We start from the raw sequence: 14,968 nt of genomic DNA, 5'->3' as shown, positions 1-14,968 counted from the left end.
TGGAGGAGCCATGGGAGGACCTGCAGCCACCCAGCTGTGCCTGCCTCTCCCCAGCCGATTCCAATCTCCCCGAATCAGTGCCGAATCTTTCGAAGCTGATTCAGCTGAATCAAATAGGGACAGTGATTGGAATCACCGAATCAAAATACTGTTCTCTAAATCAGCGAATCCAAATCCAAACCGAATACTTCCCTATTTGCACAGGCCTACTGTCTAGTATCCACTTGTATATGTTTTGGACTTAGGAGAAACCTCAGTGTGCAATCATAGCTTGGAGGGAAAGACAGCTGCAGCAAGGAACACAGATCAATTATCGGGCACTTCTGAAATTCCTTCTACAAAGTGTTGCAATAAAATCCAAATGTAAAACATAAATGCCTTCAGTACTGCATCCTAGAGAGTGAAGGCTTCATCTGGCCAACTGACATTAGGCCAACTCTGAATTCAGCTCTGTTTCCAAACGTCTAAATGAGGGAGAGTCTAATGGGAATAATTCACGTGCTGGGAGATCTGGAGTGAAAAGCATTCGTATCCCCAGCTCAGTCTCCTTGTGCACGTTGTTCCATAGACCATTCATTTGCACATCCAGTGAAAGCCCATTCCCATCCTAGACACGATAACTTCTTAACCAGGTCTCACTAAAAGCCATCAAGACAACCTTGGAGCTCATGAACTTCCAGAAGGCCAGCGTTACCACCGGCAATTTTGATTTTGTGAGGAATGGTGCTAATAGCTAACCAGCCTTCTGGGCAAGGACGCTTTGGATTATATTGCTATCCCTACCCTAGAGGCCCCGATATTTCCTCACCGTGCATGAAATTCAGTGCAGATGACAGAAAATCTTTGAGGCATACTGCGTGCCCTAAATCACAGCTGCCAGGTGGGTGAGGGGAAATCAGAGTGGGCTGGAGTTAGCAAGACTCCCGACTTCTTCCCCTCCTACATGCAATTGCATTTTGGCACTCAAGAAAGTGACTGTGTTCCCAAATATTATAAGAAAGCACTATTACAACAGTCCTTGAACTGGTATGGGAGCCCATGGTAAGGGGCCCACATATCACACTGTAGCCCCTGCCCCCCTACCTCCATTAAAATGTTAGGAGCACCCAAAAGTTTTGAGGGCTGACTGGTCTGTTGGCCCAAAAAGCTTGGGGAGTGCTGGGGAAAAGCTTGTTTACACCGCCCTGTTCTCCAATATAACGGGCAGGAGAACCATAAACTACGGAAGATTTCAGAAGTGTAATTAAAAACAGGAAGCGGACAAACAGGCGGCGTGAGCTTCGTTGCACGGTCTTTTGGGAATCCTGGGGGCTTTGCTGCATTCTGACTGATATCAAACCGCTGAGATTTACACTTCGGGATTATTCTGTTTTTCCCTTATCACAGCTCTGCCTTGTTCTCCCAGCTCCATCTGTTAGACTTTCTGAGGCGCATAAGCCGGGTACACTCTGCAAGCACTTCTATCCGTGCACATCACAGCAGTGAAGCAGTTCGCCTTATGGTGCAACGATCTGCAAACAGAGGGGCAAGGCCGCCGTCCGGAGGGGTTTGCAATCCAGCGCAATGAAACAAACCCGGTAGAAGCATCAGAATTTATGTTGGGAAAGTCAGGATGAAGTAAATCATTAAGCAAGACATCATGCCGTAAAGGAGATACAGTGATAAGTCACAAGCGAGCATGCGGGGTCTGCCACCAGAGCCAGGTAGCATAGTATCCACATAGGCAGATACTGCCCATTTATGTGCATTTTTAAGTTTGGCTTCGGTACATTTTCCCTTGAGGAGAATGATATTTTTACTGCCCCAATTTTGATCAGACCAGCCCCAGCCTCGGAGCAGTATGTCTACAATTCTAGTGCAGCCGTGACGTTCTTCCTGTTTCTGACTCCCACAATGCCATGAGCAATGCTTCGTGAAACCAAAGAGCCCTCCTGACACAGAGGGGACATTTGCCTGGATGGATGGCTCTGCAGTCCCAGACACTCTCCCTCTCCTGGGATGCAGCCCACCACGTCTGCTGCATTTCCAAATACTGCTGCCCCTGGAAGTAAAAGCTGTATTTCTGCCATGTCAGTATTTAACTGAGCTCATCTGAACCAAGATTCCCAGGATACCCATGCAGCTGGCTTACATTTCAAAACTTCGTAAAGGAAAAAGGACATTTATCAATCCACCGTCAGAACAGGGGACTGGGTTTGCCATTACAGCAATTGATTATGCTATAACAGCGCTAAAGAAAGGTTAATGCTGCTATCCATATGAAACATTTGCAATAGGACCAGAACCCTGCTCCCTAAAACGACCAGGCAATAACTCTTTAAGCTAAGCTATTAAACATTTATACAGTTCCATAACGTTCTATGGGGCTCTCAAAGAGATTAAATGACAGTCACTGCCCCAATGAGTTTGAGACCCAATGCCAGGCATAAAGTGGAGGAAAGACGAAAACAGAGGCAATGTAATAAGGGAAGTCAGCTGCATTAAGTGGAGTAAAAAGATCTTGCATGTCAGATGCGTTTTTAAGCAGCTGCAGCTGACGAAGATTAAAGACCAGCATCAGTGGATCATCAAGACATCAAGTGACTCCTCTCCTGCCCCATAAAACCCTGAGGATTCTCCGAGCGGCCAGGAACAAAGACTGGCTGTGGACCTGGCCAGGACAGGTGGGTTGTATGTGAGCCCACTGGCACAGCTGCCCAGGCACACTTTGTGCACTAGCTACACTGGAAGAGACTTCCCGCCGGAGCCAGGACACAAATATAATCAACGCTCACTGAGCGCATGCCCTAAGTGAAAGCCTTGGCTTCCTCCAAGCAGCTGCTAGATTTCACCCGTACCAGCGGAGCATTTATCAGCATTAAATATTTATCTTGCAGGAACACAGCACTTGAAGGGACCTCCTGGCGGGCAACTGTACGGTTTAATCTTGTTCATAAACTTATCAGGCTCCATCTTACGCTGTTAGGGCTCGTATTCATCCTATGACTGACTGAGGCTACAGACACATGTCTTTTTAAACTGCTTTAGTTACCTCCAAAGAAAGCATCAGCTGTTAGGATTTAACTGGTAGGTTTTCATGCTCCTAGAGCTTGATTGCTTTTACCTTGCATTATTCAGGGGTAAAGTTGTGATGGTTTTGCTACTCCGGTATCGGCAGGAGCAAGCAGCAACCAGCGACATGGTCACAGTTTATACCAGGATCGTTCCACACGGATAAAGAATTAAAGAAAAATAGGGCTGGAACGGACCTCAAGCTGTCACCAACCCCCTGCTCAAGGCAGGATCGCTCCTGTCTAAACCATTTCAGCCAAATGCATTTTTAACCTGCTCTTAGGAACTTCCCAAGGATGGAGAGTCCACGACCTCTTTCAGTCATCGACTCCAGCGCTTAATGTAATATCGTGATATAACTGTTCTGCCTGCCTGTATCCTGGTACACCCAGGTCTTTCTCCTCTTCAGTCATTTCCGACTATTGAGCTCCCAGTTTTTAGGAAAAAATCGTGCTCTTTGATCTTCAATTGCTAATGCTGCACTTAATTCTTTTTTCACCCTCCTTCTTTTACAAATACCGAACAGAGGAGGAGGAAGAGCCTGGATGGCATCTGTCAGGGATGGGTTGGGAGCAGCACATCCTGCAGGGTGCTGGAGGAGAAGATGTCCCCTGAGTGCCTTTCCTGCTTTGGGATTCTGTGACTACTCCACGCCTCCAGGTCACCTGGTTCTTCCTGAACAACATCCTGATCCTCCTCAGCACCGACGCTGCCTTCCAGCTTTAGGTCACCTGCAAATTTCCTGAATGTGCTTCTACTTCCTGTTCTGATAAATGGACCTACTACGAGAGATCAGCCCCAAGACTGATCTTTGAGGAGCTCCACTAGTCATTTCCTCCAGGCTGACACTCCCTCTTTCGACGAACCTGGTGTGGTCTCCCCATTAGCCAGTGCTTTACATACCTCGTACCTGTTCTACCAAGCCTTATCTTAACTAATACGTCCCTAAGTGGAACCATATATCAAATGTTTCACTCGAGTCCAAATGATTAGATGTTTTGTAATTCCTTTGATGTGATATCAACTGTCTTGTCATAGAAATATCAAGCGAGTCTGGCATGACCTACCTTTGGTAGACCCATGCTGTTCCCTCCCTCCCCACATCTATGATTTATTACCATGTGCCCAATTATTTTTCCTTCAAAACATGTGCTAAAGACTCATATTATCAAGATCAGGCTGGATTGCTTTTTAACCCCTTCTTCCACATAGGCAGGACACTTGCTCTTCTTCACCTCTGTCTTGCTAACCACCTCTCACTTCAGATACCAGTTCTTTTAAACATCTGCAAGGGGGATTATCCAGTGTGACCCCCCCTGCCAGACTGAATGCATTGAGCTCGTTGAGACTTGCTGTCACTTTGGCTGTGGCAATTTCCATTGCCATACCCTCATTCTCATTAGCCATCATGCCTTTGCTCCCCAGGTCTTTATTGAGATCTGCAAGAGTTCTTGTTTAGTATATGTACCATACCTAGTTCTCCCACCCCATCCTTATAAAATGGCATGCAGATGCCATGGCTGTGACTGGACTGTGCCAGTGCTCCCACCAGAACTAACACCTGGCGGTTCTTGGCTAGAGGGTCTTGTCCTCCACCCAGGGGCAGACCAATTGCTGCATTTGGCATCAGGAATTTTATCCATGGTCAGACTGACATGGAAAGGTGGGTCGGGGGGAGGGTTTTACCTTCCTCTCTAGCAGGGGGAGTGACCCTCTGCTTTGGATCTCTCTCAAATGGATTTTAACAACCCATGCAGTGGCAGGACAATGACAATCCTTGTCCTCTTGCTTTCCTGTGGCAGGTTTGGGAGGTCTTGGGGCAATATGTCCTGTATTCATTGTGCAGTTTCAGAACTAGGTTAGGCAAGCACTTGTATGGGATAGTTTGGATGGGGTGATCTTGCCTGGAGCAGGGGTTTGGACTGGGTGACATCCAGGGGTCCCTTCCAGACCTAATTTCTACGATTCTTTTCTTGTTCTCTTTCTATGTATATGAAGACACTTTTCCTGTGTGTTCAGTATCCTTCTCAAGGTCCAAGTTGGCTTGACTGCCAGCAGTTCTCACTTTTCCCCCACACTTCCTGCCATCTAAACCATAGCTTTTTGTGATTTGTCCTTCCCTATTCCTTGTAGATCATCAGCTTATTCCTGGAATTCTTCTTGAGATGGTTAATCATACAGATTCCTCTGAAGCCCTTTCCTACCTATTTCTCCCTTACTTTTGGGCTATACATTCCTGATAGCTTCACATTTCTTTAGATTAACAGTGTAAAATATTTCTCCACATTCAACTGTCCTTAGTCCAGCTGACTTCACTAACTAGCTCCTTTCGTTTTTCAAAGTTTTTCCTGTTGAAACTGAGAACCTACACTATGGACCTACTTTTCTTTATCCATTTAAACCAACTTGGCTGGGGATTTCTCAGTTCATGTTTATTTTTCAGGACCAGACCAGGATTCAAATTGATTCTTAAGGTACCTACACCTGAGCTTTGCATTTCTAAATGACTGGTTCCTGGCATGGGAAGGTGATTCAATGTGAGTGGGTTCAGCGTGCGGAAACCTGATACAATTAACAGGAGTGGTAAAGAGTGCCCTCACCAGCTTATTCTATAAACTGGTAGCTAGGGTATTCTTCTGGAAGTGGCAGATGTGGACTCAAATCGCTGTCAGGCTGAAGGGGTTCTCCTCTTCCTGGGTGAGTGGTGTAATCATTAGGCTACTGGGAAGAAGAAGGGTACCACCACTATTGTTTGCTACTGAGCTGCATCTTGGCATGGTCATTTGCCATGATCTGGATTGTAACAGAGATTAGATGGCAGTGAGGCACTTTGGTGACTGGTGTGGATTGCTTCTGAGCATGCGTAGCAGTCTAACTCTGGGTGCCAAGGCATATTTTTGGGCCAAGCTAAGGTATCTAATGACTCCATGTGCCTAGGCAGTTTTGTAGCAGCTGGACAGGGTTAATCTGGATCACCCCTTGAGACCTGGGTGCTTAAATTCTGCCCAAGTCCTGTTTGGGGACTTTCAAGGTCCATTACGACCTTGCTTGTCCTGCCCAACCCCAGTTTCCTAGCCAGATGAGGTACAGTACTTTCAGCAAGTTTACTGCTGACCCAACCACAGTCTTCTTATCATCCTATGCTCCAATACTCCTCATCCAGTGTCATATCCTCACTTACTTGACTTTTTCTCTTCCTGCAGACTAAAGCCAGGCATGGAGTTTACACAAGTTTCTCCCAGTCTTTTGTCTTCATTCCTTAGATTGAAGCTTTTCTGATCAATCATGCCAGACTCAACCCGAGCAGACCAGAAGAACAAACACCCAGATGGAGACCATCTGTTGAGAAGAGTCCTCTGTCCAAGCACAATTGCCAGTGGTCAAATTTCCTACAACCCCCTTCCAACCCCAGCTTTTGAGCCATTTGTTGTTCTGCATTATTTTAAGACACCGTTACCCTCCTTCTCTCGGGATTAGGAGATCCCACTGAAGATCCCCAGAATTTCCATTTCTTGTAGCATCTTCCTGAGCCTGTTATGGTCTTCTGATATCTGTTCTAGAGATAATCTAGCAGAATCATTGGTCCCAACCACAAAGGTTGATCGGTGGATTCTTCTCTGGTGCTACAGTGATCCTCCTTTTCAGTCTCGGGTCTGCTATCTTTGCCCCAGCACATAGCACACTGTTTTATTCTCTGGATCTGCCCTGGTGACAGTCCCGGAGAGATTTCCTCACAAAGAGTCCCCAGTCATATCCCCTCTTATAGTCTTCTCTATAGTACCTTTGTTTCTGCTTAGGCTTAGGCTTGAACTTGCTTTGATGCACCTCTTAGAGGCAAAAGGCTACACTGTCCCTTGTGGTTACAGATATTAAATTATAGACGCTTCGATGTGATAACGGAAAAAAGAGCTGTTCTTACCAGCACACTGTCTGGGTTATGGTTAGATTTGTAAGCCATTTTGCAAAGTTGTCTGAGCTGAACTGGAGCACTCAGCAGCAACAGTGGGGACATGAATGTCGTGTCACATAACTTCCTACCATACTGAACTCTTATTGCATTTTTTTTGCAGTCCTACATATTTTAAAATACACAAGATACCACTCTGTGCTAGCACACAGAGACTCACCTAGTTTCACTTGGAGTGGGGACGGCTTATAGTTCATGGCTACAGTCTCTCCTTCTCTTGTAGCACAGTCTCTGTCAGAGATGGATGCAGCTGTTGGATCCTGTTAAAAAAAAAGACAGACAGACACGTTTTAGCAAACACAGATAGACAGTCACTTCTCTAATTCACTGGTAGGCAAGGCCACTCAGTATACAGGTTTGGTAGGGAACAGAAAATAAGTCTGCGCTTTAAGTTAAATAAAACCAGAGACAAACACTCTACAACTTTAGAAGCAAGTTTAATGTTCAGGTCCTATTGGAAAATTTTAGCTTTCAACAACAGGCTTAGATGATGAATTGCACTAGGAATATAAAGTGGGTTTTCTCTACCTCTGGGTCAGCAGGCTGGCAATAAGACAAAGACATTCCTATTTGATGAGTGCTTGGTGGCCTGAGTGCAATGCATTTGCAGCTTGAGTCCAGTTTCTAACTGGCATGAACTGCCTGTCTGGTGGCAGGCCTCAGCAAAGCCAACAACTGGATGAACATGGAGGTGAAACATCTGGTGCCTGTAGGGTAAAGGCAAATCAGTTTTTACTTCCCATTCTGGACCCACATTGGGTGTAACTATGGGGTCTTGAGTATCTGTCCATCAGCAGTAAAATTCTTCCTGGATGCCACAACAACCAACCGTCACCAAAAAATGTGATGTCTCTTTTCCTGGGAAATCAAGGTCTTTAGAAAATCCAGTCCTGGTGATAGTGTATTCTACAGCACAGTCTTTTGCTAACCATGTAAAATATGCAGGCTGCCAATTCACACAATCCCATCAGTGATAAAACATTTAACCACCATTCATTGCAGGCTTCAAAGCTACTGAAGTTCTCCCTTTCTGGCACCAGGGCAAAAATTAAAATTGGCTGTCAAAAGCATCCATTTCTTCCCACCTAGGAGGGAAAAACTAAGACAAAGACATTCTGATTCACAATAGGTAGAACTCCATGGAAAACTTCTATCTATTATTAAACGCCAAATATTCAAGGAAAGTGTCCTCTTTTATTTCACCGGGTGCAACAGCTTTGGATGCTAATACTGGCACTTACCATTTCATATACTATAATCAACATTTGCATTCTCTCCATGTCTTGAGTTTTGTTTTTGGCAAGGGCAAAGTTTATTAATGCAAAACTCAAGAAAGAAAGAAAGAAAAAACCTGTGCAATTCGGTGCTTTATGACAGTGCTTGCAAGGAGCTGAGAAAGATTTGAAAAGGGGGCTTCTCTTCTCTGCTGTTAATGAAGCTCCCTTGGGGAACCATTCCCAGAATGTCAACGCCCTTGATCCGACTGTTACCCCCCTGCTTCGTGACCTCTTCGCTATGCATGGAGGAGGTTACACCTTTTGAAGAAAGGGCGCTCGTGAAATAAAAGTATGTCAGTCCATTAAGGCTCTGCCTTAATAGAGCTGGGACTCTAGCAAATTTAAGGTGATGATATTTTACCAAGACTCTCTTTATTTGTATTCTCTCAGCGATCATTGCATTTCACGACTAGCAGAACTTTGTTCCTTACATTTTTCATCCAAGGGTTTCAAAATACCTTACGCATAGTTCTGCAGAACACGACTACTCGTTGTACTCGACACCTGTGCAACCCCAGCTGGGGAGGAACACGGTAGTGGTTCCACCAACGGCGCACAGAAACAATAAAGTACGGGTAGTGAAAAGAACAGCCCCCAGGAAAAGTGTAGCTAGACAAAATGTGATGGGTTTTAGGTGCCACAGCATGGTTAAAATTCCTGCTCTTAGGAAGAGAAACCCCAGATCTCTAATAACCTCAGGTGTTCAATCTGTTTTACAATTGCAGCTGAAAGGTGGATTACCTTGATGCCGATATAAAGCAGAACCGGTCTTTCAAATCCACCTACCCAATTAAGCTGGCCATGTTACACGCCAGGTGTGTGACAGGATAGCGACTGAAACGTGCACATTGTAAATGTGATTTTTTCCCCCAACGCCGGTCTCTCCGTCATGCTAGAACAGAGACAATCGGGACGAGATGACAGCTAATTGGGGATCTGATGGAATACTTCATTTTATAAAGCTGCCACAGAGTGGTAGGGCAGCTGCTCTGCTTCCAGTACAAATGAACATCCTGAGAGAACAGGTGAAATCTCCAAGCACTATCTGACATCTGTTTGTCACTGAAAAGTGCATTTGTGCTCTCCCAGGTGGGGATCCTCCCTGGGAATTAGGCATCTAGGCTAAGGAGTCACAAGTGATATTTAAAAACCTCCCTAACTTGCATGGAAACTGAGGGAAGGGAGGTGTCTACATACCCAGGCCCCAGCGCTGAACTAACAAGACAAGGTAAGTTCACAGTCTGAGCCAACGTCCAAAGTTTGGGCTGAAAAGCAGCCTGAGAAAGGAACAGGTGTACTGCATCCCGGGAGACTGGCTCACGTTATGGGGAGCAATACTGGCAGTGCGAGCAGAACAGCCACCGCCCCGACAAGTGCTGCAGCGCTGCAGCCTTCTGCTCCCCAAGACCGCGCAGACCGGAAATGAAAGCCGAGCTGGACAGGGGGCAATTCTCCTAATGCTACTGCATGCCCCTGGCTTGGGAGGGCAGAGGCGCTCCGGTACTTCCCACCGATCATTTTACATACACTTTGCAGCAAGGCACAAGACTCCATAGTCACAAACCTGACCGAGAGAGAAGGAATCCCCACGGCATTTGGGTTGGAATTGCCGCTCCTTAAATGGATGAGATCTGTGCCTGTGCATAGGGAACAGGTTCCTCCTCTATAAATCCAATGCTGCTAGAGAGTCATTTACTGGGCTAATTAGCTTTTTGCTTGCAAAATGCCTACAAGCAGATTGAGATTCCATCACATTTACTTGCTATTAGAATTTACTTTTAGCTTTTTTTCTTTTTTCTTTCTTTTTTTTGAAGAAAAAAAAATAACCCTCCAGATTGATACAAGCATTAGTGTAGTCTAAGCTCGAAATTACAGCTCGGCCGTATAACAGATCGTTGGTCACGTGGCATTATTGCTGTTTGCTGACTGGGATGAACAGAACGCTTTGCATCAGGATGAAAGTCTGCAGCTGCTGCAGGGGGCTTTAAATCTTTCAGATGGAGCACCCTGGGGAATCGCAGGAAACATTAAGCTTTTTCATTTCTGAGTTTTCTGGTCCCTCATTCTTGGAGGAGGAAATCAAGTGATCCCAAGAATTGCTGCTCGGGTGCTCAAATTCTCTCCGCCTAACTGTGCGTGCACCATCGCACTGCCCAAATGGGGGGACGGATCCTTGTTGGGGTTTTATTTATTTCCCTCTGTGTCAAGGCTCTGGCAATGGATATTAGAAACCCTCAGCTCCTGCTGTATCCTACTGGTGTATTTTGCATGGATGCTAACATTTCACATCTGTAAGCTTTCCTGTTGCCGGAGCAGTCAGGGAGAGCTAACATGAAAAAGGCCACGGGGCTGGCTGCAGCACAGTCTTTTTTCAGGAGTTTAAAGGCATACACAACACTCATTTCCCTTCCTACTTTGGTGGGATTTACCCAGCTTTAGGAGGAACACAAGACCTGCCACATCTGATCTGACCTGCTGAAGCTGACGTGCAGACAGCAGCCGATGCTCAGTGTTTCACAAGGAGGCAAAAAAGAATGAGTGCAACCAGCAAAGAAGTTGTGCAACGGCACCGTGCCATCTACTCGTCGCCGGCTGCCTTGCTTTTCCACGCCTCCTGGAAAATGCCTCTGGTCCCCGGGGGTCTTGCGAGCATCCTCTGCCTCCCACCCTATGACAACTTTGGGAAGGAGCCAGTTAGACCAGGCAGCCCCACACACAGGGGGTTGACTGTTCGGCTGGTGTGATTCCAGTCATGGTGAGCTGTCTGTTTGTAAAGCTCTTGACTTGGGTTTTATTTCGCTGAACACCAAATAGCAGCAGTGAAAATTGTGTGGCCTGGTGTGCTCAACCCTCCCTAGTGCTTGGATGAGCCATATCCCAGACTGGGGGAAATCCAAAGGCTTTGTAAGGCTGCTCCTCCTGGCCACTGCTGCAAGCAAGACAATTTCACGGTGAGCTCCTGCCCCCTAAAATGACAAAGCAAGGAATGAGATGCAGGCTTCAGCGATCACTTTACTCAGCAGTTTGGAGACGCCAGCTTGATAATCAGAGGCTGAATCACTGTGACCTACTTGCTCATTAGTGTCACACAGTTAGAACGGTTGCACCTAAAAATAGCTGGGCGTTAAGTGCTCGTCTGCCCAACTTAAAAGTGCTGAAAGTCTGAGTACCGGGATGTGCCCAAGACACACTGCTGTAGGCAATTACCACTCTGCTCTCCTGGGACAGCCAAGGGAAGAGACTTGCACTTGCAAAGGCTGGTTTTGTGGCGTCTTGCTCTGCAAACTCGCACTAACAAGGAGGTGCAGGAAAGCTCGGGTGAGCAGGCACTTGTATCCAGGGTGCTCACGTGTGACAACCCGGCTCTCCAAGGACAGCAGAGGACCTGCCATCCCTGCCAGGGGTTCTCAGAGGATAGAAAATACCCCTACCACCCTCCAAACATGCGTGCCTTTTCTTCACTTCAAAGCACATGGACAGCTTGGTAGCTCTAAATGAGTGACTGCATCAATCGTGTTTACAGCTCTGCTCTGCTCACCCATCCAGTGCCGTACCGGTTAGATGTTTTTACATGCTTGTCAAGTCCGTCCCTGTTTAGAGTTTGAGCACTTTGGGGTAAAGCTCTGGACTGTTTTTCTGCAGGGCATGTACTCCATTGCAGCGGGGTGGAAGACTTTCAACCACCCAGGCTACATCTGTTCCATGTATACAAAAAAGACTTCAGCATTTGCAGCTCAGCCTGGTGGCTTTCCAAACTTACTTGTACAAAACCCAAGCGGGAGATGACAGCTACAATGCTAGGGTTAGTCCAGAGCAGGAGAAAAATTAGAAAAATTATTCCACACCTTCCTGAGGCAAAGTCTGACTCTATACCAATGGCTTCCAATGGTTTTAGACTCCAGGCACCCCTCATCAGACGAAATTGCCATTATGCCCTTGTAGTATTTAAAAAAAATCAACCCTGCAGAGATAAAAAAAACCCAGGGCATAAAGCTGTATGACCAGATAATCGAACAAGAACTGAACGGTGCATTAAAAGGCATTACACGAGAGACCCTGTGATACATTTAACTTCATCACAGATGAGTAGCTCAGGCGGTAGATTTTTGCTTGGTTTAAAACCAGATTGGCGACAGATATGTTTATATGTTTACATGTGTACGAGGCAATGCATACCCAGACATTTGCCCGCTGCAATATTTGGGCTGTGGTCGCTGCACAAGACCCAGGGAGAGAACAAACTCCTTCAGTTTTGCTTGTCAAAGTGACGGTGACGTGTAACAAGTGTCTAGAATAAGCCGTGAAAAATGAATGACACATTTCAAGCTTCTGTTTTCCAAGTCCCCGATGTTAGCGGTAGCATAGGAGAGATTTTACTTTGTCTTGGGGAAAAGAAAGAAGACATATGGCTTAACTGAAGCATTTCAGATACAGGGGAAGGATGAATTTCGAAAGCTGAGCAGTTTAGGGAAGTGATTGAGGGACAAAGAAGAAAAATGGAAGTAATTATAGGATTTTTGCTAGATGCCCTTCAGAGAAACAAGTGCGAGCAAGCCCCCGTGCCTCATCCTTCTGCTGTGACAGAGTACGCTCAATGCAGCGTTCCCCTCGGAGCTCCTCTTCATACCGGCTCAACCATCACTATTATTACGGGCATTTATAAAGATGGTATCAGCACGCGCTTTACACGGCTTTAAGTGGACCATTAACGTTGCAAATTAGAGGAAGGGTTACCCGCAGCGCACTGACAGGCCGCGAGGACGCGATAAACTATCGCAAACCAGGCGCTGACGCGTGTTTTCGGGATGGCTCGGCTGCAAAAGCTTTTTATTATTTTTCAATAAGAGAAGATGGAGCGCCGCACATATCTTTTCTGCCTCTTGAATGATTCAGCCAAATCCCTGGGGTCCCACATGAGACGCACTTGCCTCTCGGGTGGCAAATCACGGCACGGGACTCCTTAGCGGCTGTGGTGACAATGGGTCTAATACATGGCTGGCTGCAGCACTCCCCCACCCCCTTGGGTCTTCAACCTTGACACTCGGATGAAAAAGAGTAAAAAATGGTTAAAAACTGAGGCCCAGACGGGTTAAATGCCAGGCCCCAGGTCTCAGCGAGTCAGTGGCAGCGACTGCAACAGAATTTGGGAGCTCAAACCCCTACTGAACCCCTTCCTAATAGACCAGCTCCACTCTTCAAGTGATCAGCTCTGTGGGGCACAAAGTCCCGCACAGACAAGGGATCTCATCTGCCCTACACCTGCCTGTGGTGGCCAGGCCGGGTTCTTGACTCCTGAATTTGGGAGGAGAGAGCTGGGAGATGCAGCAACCGTCCGGTGGGAAAGCACAGCTTTCCGTCACGCTTCCAGCGTTGGATGGGGCGGCACTTTTCGACTCTGGAGAGGCTTCAAAGAGGTGGCGAGTCACCTTGTCTGAGAAGAGTAAATCATGCCCCTTCCTTCACAGGGAGCACCCAAATCAGTGCAAACGGTAACCAGTACTTGTAGATGGGGGAAGATAATAGAGGAGCCCCCGTGGGGACTTCCATACCTCTAAAGAGTGGCAGACAGGGTCGGAAATGGCAAGGCAAGTGGTTCCATCGCTTGCATGCGCTTCATGGTCCTCAAGTCCAAAGATGCGAAGGTGGAGAAGCAGTCAGGGCTGCAGCAACAGCTATAGACCAACTCAATGGTTGCTGCCTGCCCAGACACCAGGGCAGGCCGTTCCAGCTTCTGAGGAAGGGATTAGGATTTAGTTATAAATGGTGCTGAAGAGAAGAGTGAAAACACAGAGGATGGCACAGGCTCATTCTTCCAGGCTTAATGCCTTGCAAGAATACCAGCTCCTCAACACAATGCTTATGATGACCACTCTTCCCCACTGCCCTGGGCACAGCATCGCATGACCTGATCCCGCATGGCAAATGTGATGTTCCTAAAGCCTGGTGGCCTGGGAGCAATGACAGGAAGAGGCTTGGCTAGTTCTTCATTCAGACCTTTCAGCAGGCTGATGAATCCCCGTACTGGTTCAGTGTCAGAAGGATCACTGGCTTGCTCTACAGCTGTCTGAGGAGGCAGGTCGGCCGATTTCCTGTATGTTCAATTTGCAGGCTGCTTTAGATGAATCAGGTCTTGTTTCTCCCACCTGCCCTACTCCCCCCGGCTGCTCTAATCCACCCACGCAGAGCTTTTATTAAAGCTACTTTAATTATTCCTCCTGTTCACTCCTACTCCAGCAATTATCCCCCGTTCTGCACGGCTCCTGCCCTGTGTAAAGCTTCTACTTTCCTTCGTTCCCAACAAGGGGGAGTGTTTCATAGGGCAGGTTTTCTGAGGGAGGCTTGAAGAGAACTGCGCCTTCCTAAGCTCTCATTTGGTTCCCGGTTCAGTGAAAGGCTCCATCGAGATTTAACGCTGAAATGGGCAAAGACTACAAAGCTCACCGGGTTTAACTCCTGGACCTGTCAGAGCCGCAGGGCTTCTCCTTCGCCACAAACCTACTGTGCATCTACTCGACCCACTGCCCTTGGGGCCAGCAATCCTTGGGCAGGATTAGATAATGCTGCATTAATGCTGCTGCTGCTTATACGTATATTGGCTGAGTCCCAGTTTTTCTCAGCGTCCACTCGCAATGGTGGTAATGGAGATGTAGCATGAGATGTTTCACTCGCAGTT

The 14,968-nt window shown here is 47.0% G+C and overlaps 1 protein-coding gene across 2 annotated transcripts in view; it reads right to left on the bottom strand.

The window, feature by feature from the left end:
* Positions 1–7,810, bottom strand: part of FAM219A (family with sequence similarity 219 member A) — a 48,917-nt gene extending 41,107 nt beyond the window's left edge. Inside the window, exons 1-2 of one of the 2 annotated variants that reach the window (XM_025195010.1) lie at positions 7,547–7,810; positions 7,179–7,278 (exon numbers count right to left, since the gene is read on the bottom strand). In XM_025195010.1, coding sequence (XP_025050795.1) covers positions 7,179–7,278; positions 7,547–7,582 — 136 coding nt within the window. In that variant the 5' untranslated portion in view covers positions 7,583–7,810. The remainder of the gene's footprint in view (positions 1–7,178; positions 7,279–7,546) is intronic. The other variant, XM_025195009.1, reaches the window with a different exon arrangement.
* Positions 7,811–14,968: the final 7,158 nt, after the last annotated feature.

This window comes from Alligator sinensis, unplaced genomic scaffold (assembly GCF_000455745.1).
Source record: "Alligator sinensis unplaced genomic scaffold, ASM45574v1 scaffold1836_1, whole genome shotgun sequence".
NCBI lineage: Eukaryota > Metazoa > Chordata > Crocodylia > Alligatoridae > Alligator > Alligator sinensis.
The sequence above is the reverse complement of the archived record's forward strand: the minus strand, read 5'-3'. Positions and strand labels throughout refer to the sequence as shown.